Source organism: Hordeum vulgare, chromosome 1H (assembly GCF_904849725.1).
Source record: "Hordeum vulgare subsp. vulgare chromosome 1H, MorexV3_pseudomolecules_assembly, whole genome shotgun sequence".
NCBI classification, from domain to species: domain Eukaryota; kingdom Viridiplantae; phylum Streptophyta; class Magnoliopsida; order Poales; family Poaceae; genus Hordeum; species Hordeum vulgare.
The window spans coordinates 266,359,975-266,371,937 of NC_058518.1; the positions used below are offsets into that span (position 1 = coordinate 266,359,975).

Consider the following 11,963-nt stretch of genomic DNA (forward strand, 5'->3'; position numbering starts at 1 on the left):
GCAAAATATAGTCTACATAGTACACACACATACAGTACAGAGTATTGAAAATCTGAAATTTGGCCATCAAGATTCAGGATCAGGTGATATATAAATTCTTTTTTCATTCATGTGCAGATTTTTTTGGTTCACAGCTGGCACCGTTCAGCAACTGATGCAACATTTTTTTTTCAGCATTGTGTGTGTTGTCATGCCGGCCAACAAGAGGAAATATCCATCGGGTAGCGACAAAAGGAAAAAAAAGATGGCCGTGAAAAAATTGATAGACTCGCAATGCGGAGGTATTCGACAATTTCTCAAGCCAAGTAATATTGGTGCTTCGAGTACTTCGCCAAACCAAGATGATGCGTTGGCGATTGTTGCCATAGTGGAAGAGCAACCGACTAATGAAAATTTGGACTCTGATCAGCAAGAAGAAAATATCAACTCCAACATCGGCGATAGCAATGTAAGTGGCTCCGAGAATGTAGGTAAATCATCAGATGCACATGTTGAATCTGCTAGTGTTGATGAGCAACCGGTTTATACTGCTGATATTTATGATCCAAGAAATTGGGACAATCTTGATAATAAAGCAAGAGATATTTTAGTTGAGAAAGGGCCTGTCAGAGAGGATAAAATGGAATACCATGTAGATGATGACGGAAGACATTTTTCGTGCACTCATTATCGTAGAAAATTAAGTAATGGAGAGGAACATGATAGGAATTGGCTAGTTTATTCAAAAGATGTCAACAAAGTTTTTTGCTTCTGTTGTAAGATCTTCAAGTCTAGCACCAATAGGATTCAAAGTTCCTTAGCACATGATGGATTAGGACATTGGAGGCATATTAGTGAGAAGCTTAAAGAACATGAAAATAGCATCGAGCATATTAATAACATGAACAAGTGGAATGAATTGAGGGTTAGACTGCGGAAAGAGGAGACAATTGACAAGGAATTGCAACATCAAATAACGAAGGAGAAAGAATGTGGCAGGCAAGTTCTGTTAAGAATAATAGCCATTGTGAAATATCTTGGTAAACGCAGCTTGGCTTTTCATGGAAATAGTGAGAAGCTTTACAAGGATGATAATGGTAATTTCTTAGCTTGCATTGAGATGATTGCAGAATTTGACATGGTAATGCAAGATCACCTTAGACGTATTGAGAACAAAGAAATCCATTATCATTATCTCAGTCATAAAATACAGAATTTGACATGGTAATGCAAGATCACCTTAGACGTATTGATATCTCTTTTGGCTTCTAACATCACATGTTCTATCATAAAGGTTGTTAAAGAGACCAAGTATTTCTCCGTTATCCTAGATTGTACCCCTGATGTTAGTCATCAAGAACAAATGACTTTTTTAGTTCGATGTGTTAATCTGTCTGATGGGAAAATAAAAATTGAGGAGTACTTTCTGGGGTTCTTGAAAGTGGATGACACTTCTGGCTTAGGGATTTTTAAAGTACTGCTTGAATCTCTTGAGTCTTTTGGCCCAAATATTAAAGATATAAGGGGTCAAGGTTATGACAATGGTTCTAATATGAAAGGAAAATATCGAGGGGTACAATCTAGGTTACTTGATATGAATCCAAGAGCATTATATATGCCATGTGCTTGTCATAGTCTCAATCTCACTCTTTGTGATATGGCAAAATCATGTGAGAAAGTTGTTTCATTTTTTGGAATTGTTCAGCGCATATATGTATTATTTGCTGGTTCTACAAAAAGGTGGAATGTTTTGCTTAAACATGTTCCTAGTTTGACCGTGAAGTCATTGTCCAATACTCGTTGGGAGAGTAGAATCAAAAGTGTTACAGCAATAAGATATCAAGCCAGTGAGTTAAGAGCAGCTTTGTCTGAGTTACGCCATGCTTCTGACACTCATCCTAAGGATAAAAGTGATGCAAAAAAATTTATTTGATGTACTTGGTCGCGTTGAGTTTCTAGTTGGTATGATTATTTGGCATGATATTCTATTTGCTGTAAATAAAGTTAGCAAGATGTTGCAATCATCAACCATGTGCATCGACTCTGCTTTGAAGCAAATGAAAGGTATAACACAATATTTTGAGAAGTACAGAGATGAGGGATTTTCTTCCAGTTTGAGCATCGCTAAAGGTATTGCAACTGAAATGGGAATAGAGCCACTGTTTCCAGTGAAACGTCGTGTTACGAGGAAGAAGTAGTTTGACGAAAATGATTGTCAAGAAGAAATTCTAGAAGGTGAGAAGGCTTTCCGTGTTAAATATTTTAATGTTTGGTTGATATGGAGATCAATTCTTTGAATGATAGATTTAAAGAACTCATGGTGTTTAAAGATATATTCGGATTTTTATTGAGCTCGGCCACCCTCAAGTCATTAAGTGACAGTGAACTTGAAGAATGTTGTACGAAATTTGCAGAAACTTTCTCTTTTAATGGTTCATCAGAAGTTGAGGTATATAATCTTATTTCTGAACTGAAGATTATGAGATACACTTTGCCGGATCGCGTAATGTCTGCTATGGAGATTTTTGGGCATGTCAGAGAAGTTGATTGTTATCCTAGTATCTCCATTGCCTATCGCATCTTATTTACTGTGCCTGCGACGGCCGGATCGGCTGAAAGAAGCTTTTCAAAATTGAAGTTATTAAAGAATTATTTAAGGTCAACAATGACTCAAGAAAGATTAAATGGTTTGGCTACTTTATGCATCGAGAATAAATTATTGGATGATATTGACATCGACCCCATCATAAGTGACTTTGCATCGAGGAATGTTAGAAGAAATTTTTAAGGTAATATGTATAAATTATTTGCTACGCATACAGATTTGGTTGCATCTAAGTGTTACTGATAATAATTTATATATACATTTTTAGACAACTATATATATGTTTTTCTGAGGAAAACTATATATATATATATATATATACATATATTATAAAGACTTATATTAAGGGCCCCCAATTTTTCGTTCGCCCCGGGGCCTTGAATTCTCAGGACCGGCGCTGGCTGGTCGTGCGTGGGGTGAGGGAAGGAGCGAGGCAGGTGTGGATCGCTGGGTGGTTGATGAGAGGGTGGGCTCCTGGCGGCGGGGTAGGGAGGGACCGAGGGAGTGGGGGGAGCGGGGGCCTCGATGGTGAGGGAGTTGCGAGCGGGGGAGTGTGGCAGTGGCAGGGGAGGAGTGGGATGGAGTGGTGGGTGGTAGGATTAGGGTTGCCCCTGGCGAGGGGCTTTATACCCCCACCCATTAGGTGGGCCAAATTGGGGTGTCCGGCTCGGCCATTTTGGCCTAGTTGGGCGAGGGGCTTTTGTCCTCTATTTTTTATTATTTATTTTTATTTACTATATCCTTTTATTAGTTAATTTTATTTACTTTCTTTCATTTATTTATTTTTCATAAAGCTTCTGTTTTAAATATATAGAGATTACCAATAGTTTCATAAGTGCCCGATTCACTTTTATAATTCGTTAAGGAATTTTTATAACTCCCCTGAAATTTTTATTTTAACAACCGAAATATTTTCTGGTTCGACTTTATCTTTAAGTTTTGAATTTTGATTCGGTTTCAACTAACACGAGATCATTGATATAAGTCACGGTGACGTGGCATCATTAGCGCGGGATCACTGTCGCTTAATTACATGCATTACTGTAGCAAAAGCTGAGGATGTCACATTTCATTCCTCATTTTTTTGGGGTTTGGGTTTTCCTCTTTAACCCTTTGTTCGGGGCATAATGTTTTACTACGGGCTTGACTTCCATGACCTTCCTCCAAACTAAATTACATATTTCTGAACCTTCATCGTAGTCTGCAATGCATTTTTACAGGTCCAACCCCACTTCGGCCTATGGATGAAAGTTCTCAATGTCAAGCCCAAAGTCGTCAATGGCGAGCAGGCTAACTGTGGGGGAACCGATGATCAGCATGCTTCTTGGATCCAAATGGGCAAAAGGCACATTCATAGACACTGTCAAGGCATGGCACAAAGAGTGGTTTTACATCACCGAGCCGCGTGGTGTTTGAGAGGCACCTCCTATAGCATTTAGATCTGGCCCTCGCACCTGAGTTGTGTCCTATACGGAGAAGGCCCTGGATTGGGGGGAGGGCACAGAGGTGAAGGAGCTCACAAAGAGGATCTCCATTCTATTGGAGAAGAAAATCAAGCTGACCAACATGACCAAGTGATGCTGCGTCATCGCCTACTCCCTTGTCAACATCGATCCATCCTACTGTGGGATCATAACCCGGACTCTGCGTAAAGCACTGTGCGGAACTTTTTCTATATTACCCTCGAAAAGTTGTGGTAGGTGCTTTTCAAGCCACAGAAGGCTTGGCCAGCCGACGAGGAAGACCTAGGCATTTTCGTTCTTAACCCTCCCTGGCCGGTAAGGTTTTTATCACATTCTCAGTTTTCATCCCTTCCTTTTAAAAAGGTACTCACTTCTTACTTCGCCCGTACTTGCAGGTCTGGCTGTAAAAGTCTCAACGGATCAGCTGTCATGCGCCTTTGCTCAAGGGCAACATGACACCCCTATTTGCAGCCATGTTGGTCGAGAAGCCCTATACGGCCCCAAGGGAGAAGGATAAGCAGAAGAGAGAGAAGAATAAGATCCAAGAGAGTCTTCAGTCCAAGGGTCCACCAAACACTAGGTCCAAGGAGACGCTGGCTCCCTTCAATCTGGAGGGAGAGGAAAAAGATGACGAGGAGGAGGTAAGCGACTCCTCTCATACGAGGAACAGAACAACGTCCAAAGAAGTCGTGGGATATGCAACTCCCTTTGCTCCAAATAAGCAACGAAGGGTCCACACGGCCCTATTTCAAGATGTTTTAGACTCAGACGAGGAGTCCAAGGATGATGCACCGGTCCCCCGAAGAACCCTTAGGGTGAAACCTCAAGCTCAAAGGTACTTATCAAAAATCCGAACACTCAAATTCTTCTAAATGTCGTGGCTCTAACAACTAGGCCCGTTTTCCGTATTGCATCCCACAACGTGACTTCCCCACCGATCAGATTTCGGAGGGGGATTCTTTGCCAGCCAATCTGGCTAAAAGAGGGACGGGCTCACCCCACACATCTCCCCTTGCCACCGAGGAGGTCGGGGAGGTGGTATCTCGATATATCCCCCCTAAGCCGAAAACCAAGATCGGGGGTGACGATATCATGGCCAAGGTCGACACCTCTGCCACAAAGGACCTGGAGGCTGAATCCCACCTGGCAAGAAAGGATGGAGGGTCCGGACATTCTAGGTCCCCTCTGAAGGCAACTTCGAAGGTCCCCTCTCTTTGGCATAGTCTGTAGCAGTTTCTCCTCGAAGGGAGACTGCTATGCCACACCCGAAGTCATCCAGAACAGAGAAACTCTGAATTGGGTGGTCTGCCATGAGGGAGGAGGGTCGTAGTGACTCTTCCATTCTCGAAGAATGTCGCACTCATCTGACTGCGGTATTGGAAAAGCATCAGTCCATTTACAACGGTCTGAAACGTGCCTTTGACATACTGCTGGCAGTTATCAAGGTAATTTGTGCACTCTTTTCCCTTCAGAAAGTAAATCTCTTTTTTGTATTATCTATAAGCAATCTTATGCCGAGTAGCCCCCGAGTCGTGTGTGAGTTAAGAAAAATTCATGCGGGGGTCAAAATAGTTTGGAAAAAGTTGCATGTATCCCCAAGACTTTGGTAGGATGATAAGAAACACCCTACGAGAATATTTTGAAAAACAAAATCTAAGAACTGTGATAGTCTAAAAATGCTTATCTGCATGCTTCCACCTCGGCTCAACCGCATCAACAAGCGGTTTGAGGACGCACAAGGTAAGTGTTCAAACCTTAGTTTTCTTATGAAAGTGAGGTGTTTAATATTTTTGACTCTAAGTGCAATTTATTTGCGTGACCATCGCAGTTGTTGCTGCTCATGTCGAGCGGCTCAAAGCCGAACTAGACAAGGCTAAGAAAGAGGCTGCCAGACAAAGATCAGTGGCCGAATAGGCAAGTCTGCCGGTGAGAGGTCCCAGGCGAGAGTCAATGAGGTGTAGAAAGACCTCAAGGAAGCCCTCAAAAAAATGAGGCACTTGAGCAGAAGAACAAAGAAATATCTCCTGAGATGACCTCAGTAAATAGCGCACTCCAAGAAGCATGGAAGGAGGCAGACGGTCATCGGAAGGAGATCCATGAGTTCAAGAAAATTCCAGATTGTAAGAGATATTTACTACAGTGTATATTCAGCACACAAAGATTTGTATTGTTTACTCAATTGTGGCATTCTCCAAGCATGATTGTGGATCTCTCAAAGAATGTGGCAGATGCTTTGACATACTATGCATCCCAAGAGGGTGAGGTCCAGCAAAGGCTCTTCTGGGCACAATTTCAAGCCCCCAAGCAACCTCTTCTTGTCTTCGGTCAATTGAAACACCTGAAGGAGTTGCACAAGATGATACAACCGACAATGAAGGATGTTTGCATCAGGCTATGGCTGACAAAACCGGTGCCCAACGACTATTTTGGCTGGTGCAAAATCTGATTGATGTGGCACCCTAGGTTGATGTCAGGAAGGGCTCTGTCAACATCAAGGGAGCTCGGATGGTAATTGCAGGAACGATGATGCATTGGCCTAAAGTGGAGCCCTTCAAGATGGCCACCGCACCTCCGCCGCCTGGAAAGGAGCATAGACGCCCACAGCTATACTTCTCCACTTCTATGGAAGGTGCTCGGGTTGTAGAAGCACAGTGCTCCAAATTCTTAATCACTGAATGAAAACCCTCTCCTGTAAAAGTGGTGTTATGATACAATGTCGTTTTACTTCTGCATGATATACCATGTCTTTTTGTTTCTATTACAACTCCTCTATGGTTGCTTTTAATCCTAAAAATTTTCAGACCCCTCATAGATACTATCAGGGGTGTTTTCAGACTCCGCACTGTTTAGCCTTAGACAATGTCTTGGTACCCTAAGGTAGTAATGCAGGAGAAAAGCAGGCAATCAGACTATGTGGCTTTAAGTCTTTCACTTAACCATACACGCTTGACTGCGGGGGCCAACTGGAGCCCCCTTGCAAAGCGTTATATTCGGCTCAGGCTGGGCATTCGGTTCCCCCGAACCGATCGGGTCGGTTCCTCGGTCTATCAAAAGTTTCGGTTTTATCAAGAAAATTACCTAACCGATGATCCTTTGCACTGACATTTCGGTTCGGTCGTCGGTTCTACCAAACAGTACAAAGATATATTAAATAACATACATAATCACTTCTTATGTACAGTGCAGTGCATGTACTAGTAACAGGAGCCTCCATACATTATTCTCATCTACAGTGGGTGTAGCTCCCCTATTGATTCTCCCAAGTAAAACTTTACTATGGTGGGGGCTCCTTTATTACTACTATACTATACGAGAGAAGTAGTACAACGACGGTGGCTCTTCCCGATGCGATGTGGGACTTGTAAACTTGACCAGTGAAAAGAACAATTGAGTACAACAACGGGGGAGCAGGTGGGACCACTGTTCCTTACTCAGTTTCCGGTCCATTCGGGTAACTGAGGGATAAAACCGAATTCACCGGATCAAATTCGGTTTTCATGAAATGCAAACCGGACGTACGACCGAAGTTCTCGGTTTCGGTGAATTCGGATTCGGTGTTCGTTAGTTCGGTTTGGGGAATCGGTTTTCAGGTTATATGCCCAGCCTGATATTCGGCTAAGCCATGTTGTAAAAACCTATTATCAGTTAGTTTGTAAGGTTTCAAACATTTTTCATAACATTTATGAACCCCGAGTGGTTCTTTAGTTTAATACTTGTCTTTGGATTGCAGGCTAGTTCTCACTTATTATGACAGTCACTTTTTGGCTTTCTCCACTGAGGTACTTAACGAGACTAGTTGGAAACACAATCGTAGTGGTTCTCCCTTTACCCCTTTAGCCGAACAGGCGAAACATAAAGGGGTAATCACAAGAGCTGGGCAACCCAACTTTTGACACAAGACATAATTCAGAACCGATGCATATAACATGAATCCAAAACTCCGCACACATGAATGCTAAATAGTGTTACAATGGTTCCAAGGGTAGTCATGATGGCCAACTCCCCCTGTCAATTTAGCCAGCATCCAACATGTGCCTAAAATAGGCTTGTGGTGGTGTTCGGAAAAACAATACGGGAAAAGGAGGAGGTAAAAAGATATTGCAAAGCTCATGAACCGCAAAGATCATTCCTTGTTTCCAATGAACTTGTATCCGTGAAATTTCAAATTCAACAAGCGAATGATTATATATATAAGAAAAATAAGAAGTTTACACAGTAAATGTTTACACATGGTTTAGTATAGTTGGCTTGATGTTCCTTGTAATGCCCTACTGCACGTCTCCACCTTCACTCTTTGAGAAATATTCCTTAAAAGGGGGAACGTTAGGGAACTATCCTTGAACAAAGGTTATCTTGAGAAGCCTCCAATGTGTGAGTTTCTTGACAGAAAATTGGTCCTTTATGGTACGTGTATGTGCCCGGGGATGATAAGGACGATAGTTCGGTTTAGCCAAACACTAGGTCTTATATGGTCAATCCCCAAAGCTACCCATGGTCTCTTAAGAGAAAAATTGTGAGTTCGAGGCACGTATTTTGCTGGAGGTGAGGTGCTGCTATGCGGAGCATATCGCTATTTGTTTTGAGTATGTGTAGTGATGGGGAACTGTGGCGGGGTGCGAGCTCGTTTGTACTCCTTGACGGTTACCTGTGACTTTAGAGTCGCATCTCCGGCCCGTACTTCGGCTACCAAAGCCGCAGTGTGTTCCTCCATTCAAAGGGGTCGCTCGGTGTTACATTGACAGTAATGACACCCTTAGGTCTTGAGATCTTCAACTTGAGGTATGCATAATGGGGAACGACATTAAAGCGACCGAACGTTGTACAACCGACAAGTGCATGGTACTCATTGAGGAAGGGAATAATGTCGAAGATCAAGTCTTTGCTATGAAAGCTATCGGTTGAACCGAACACTACTTCTAGGGTTATGGTGCCCGAACAGCGAGCCTCGACGCCAGGAATTACCCCTTTGAAGGTGGTTTTGCTGGGTTTGATTCTTGATAGATCAATGCCCCTTTTTCTTACTGTGTCCTCATAAATTAGATTGAGGGTGCTACCTCCATCGATGAGGACTGGCATGAGGTGGTACCCATCAACGATGGGGTCGAGTACCAAGGCCGATCAACCCTCATATCGAATACTGGTCGGGTGGTTTGTGCGGTCATAAGTGATCTGATACGCTGACTATGGGTTGTACTTCGGGGCTATTTGCTCTATGGCGTATACGTCCCGAACTGCCCGCTACCTCTCCTTTTACAGTAAGTGGGAGACATAGATCATGTTCACGGTCTTCACTTCAGGGGGAAGCTGCTTTTGGGCCCCATTACTCAGGCGATGGGGTTCCTCGTCATCCTTGCTGCGGGGGCTCTTGGCCTGGTCTTCGGCAACGCTCTTTCTTACTGCCTTGATCACCCAACAATTACAGTTGGTATGAGTAGCAGGTTTGTTTTGGGTGACATGTATCAGTATTTTGTCCAGCGTGGTCGGGTCATCCCGATTTCCTTTTAGAAGTTTTGTTCCTGGGTCTGAACTTGGAGTTTCTGAATCCGGCATTAACTCTCGTGGCATCGTCTTCACCACCACTGTGTTGACGCTTGTTGTTGTTGCGTCGTGGCTTTCCATTGCCACCCCGGACTATGTAAGTTTTGGGGTTTGAGGGAGGGTTTTCCGAACGGGCTAGCCAAGTATCCTCACTCGTGCAATGGTGGGTCATGAGCGAGGTAAGGGAGGCCATTATCCTCGGTCTTTCCTGTCCGAGCGTCGGGGGAGAGCCATTTGTCTCGTATGTTGTTGCGGAAAGAAGCTTATGCCTTGGCATCCGAACAATCAACAATCTGATTTTTCTTGGTGAGGAATCTATTCCAGAATTGCTGAGATGACTCATCGGGTTGTTCAATTATGTGTCTCAAGTCATCGAACCCAGGTGGTCTGACATAAGTGCCCTGAAAGTTGTCTCTATAGGCATATACGAGCTCCTGCCAACTCCCAATAGACTTTTCAGGGAGGTTGTTCAACCAGTGCCTTGTTGGCCCTTTAAGCTCTAATGATAGGTATTTGATGGCATGGAGGTCATCTCCGCGAGCCATGTGAATGTGGAAAAGGAAATCTTCAATCCATATGGCCAGGTATGTCGTCCTGTTGTACTGCTCGATATTTACGGCTTTAAACCCTTTGTGGAACTCGTTCCACATCACCTCATCTATGAAGCACATAGGGTGGGCAACGCCTCTTATCCGAGATGTATCATGCTCGAGATCAGACATGATCCTACTGCGCTGTTGTTCCTGAAATCCATCGTTTTGATGGGGCCGAGTTTGGTATACATCCTGTCTGGTGGGAGTGTGACTCCTATATACGTAAATAGTTCTTCTCTGTCATGTTCTAGACTTAATGTTTTGTCGTAAGTCAAATGGGTTTTCGAGTTAAAACAACTCGTTTCTCGTGTTATGTCCTTGCGGAGGTTGGTCTGGTTAGTCGTCTTGTGCGGATATGGGTGGTGCGGGCTCCATGGCATTGTCTTCGAATTCTGCAAGAGACGGCGATGCGGGTAGCTTTTAGTTTGTCCCTGTCGTTCCTGGCCGTACCCCTCTTCGATGGCCACGACTTTCGTCCACCTCTTAGTGATGGAGTCTTGTTTGGCTTTAAATTGCATGTGCTTAGCTCAAGGCTCCGAGAAGTAGCTATGAGTTGCCGCCTGAATACTTCTTGATCCAGTGGGTCTTCGGGGACGACGAAATCCTCGTCTTCCAAGCTATCCTCCTCCTCGACAGGTGGGATGTAGTAGTTGTCTTCTGAATTTTCCAGATCCTCAGGCTTCCCTAGATCCATGTAACCTGGTAACTCGGGGTTTTATTCGGGTCTGCGGGTTTTGGGGATTCGGTGGGATTTCCGTATGCTCGGGGGCAAGGTTATCTCTGGTTCCCGCATTGCTTTCCTTGCCCTTCAGAGCTTTAGGCTTTTGCACTGGCGATGGTGCTTGACGGATTCATCGCCATTGATTTCGACCGTGGTGTCATCATTACTTTTCCCTTTGGCGCCGTCATCTCTAGGGGTGTTTGATACGTCTCCAATGTATCTACTTTTCCAAACCCTTTTGCCCTTGTTTTGGACTCTAATTTGCATGATTTGAATGGAACTAACCCGGACTGACGTTGTTTTCACCAGAATTGCATTGGTGTTATTTTTGTGCAGAAATAGAAGTTCTTGGATTGACCTGAAAATTTACGGAGAATACTTTTTGAATTATTAAAAAATTTGGAGAAAGAATCAACCGGAGAGGGGCCACCACCAAGCCACTAGCCTGTAGGGCGCCCACCCAAGGGTGCACCCCGTGGCTTGTGGGGCCCTTCTGGCTCCTCCGACCTCGTTTTCACTTCTATATATTTCTATTCATGGAGAAAAAAATTGGAGGAGAACAGTTCACCATGTTTTACGATACGGAGCCATCGCCACCTCCTGTAATTCCTCATGAGGGCAGATCTGGAGTCTGAATTGGGCTCTGAGGAGGGGAAATCGACGTTGTCGTCATCACCAACCATCCTTCATCACCAATTTCATGATGCTCTCCGTTGTTCGTGAGTAATTCCATCGTAGGCTAGCTGGATGGTGATGGGTTGGATGAGATTTACCATGTAATCAAGTTAGTTTTGTTAGGGTTTGGTCCCTAGTATCCACTATGTTCTTAGATTGATGTTGCTATGACTTTGCTATGCTTAATGCTTGTCACTAGGCCAGAGTGCCATGATTTCAGATCTAAACCTATTATGTTTTCATGAATATATATGTGTTCTCGATCGTATCTTGCAAGTTGTAGACACCTATTACGACTTATGATCGGCATCCACCAGGGTGACAATAACTGGGATTCTTTCTGGTGATTATCGTAGTTTGAGGAGTTCATGTATTCACTGAGTGCTAAT

At 43.7% G+C, this 11,963-nt stretch overlaps 1 protein-coding gene across 1 annotated transcript; it reads left to right on the forward strand.

The window, feature by feature from the left end:
- Positions 1-244: 244 nt before the first annotated feature.
- On the forward strand, positions 245-1,754 carry LOC123398452 (zinc finger MYM-type protein 5-like). The gene is made up of 3 exons (XM_045092927.1): positions 245-1,140; positions 1,258-1,273; positions 1,659-1,754. The coding sequence occupies exons 1-3, from the start codon at positions 245-247 to the stop codon at positions 1,752-1,754; spliced, it is 1,008 nt and encodes a 335-aa protein (XP_044948862.1).
- The last annotated feature ends 10,209 nt before the right edge of the window (positions 1,755-11,963 follow it).

Excerpts from the sequence above, each read along its gene's own strand:
- LOC123398452 (XM_045092927.1), top strand. The coding sequence starts at position 245 with ATGGCCGTGAAAAAATTGATAGACTCGCAATGCGGAGGTATTCGACAA.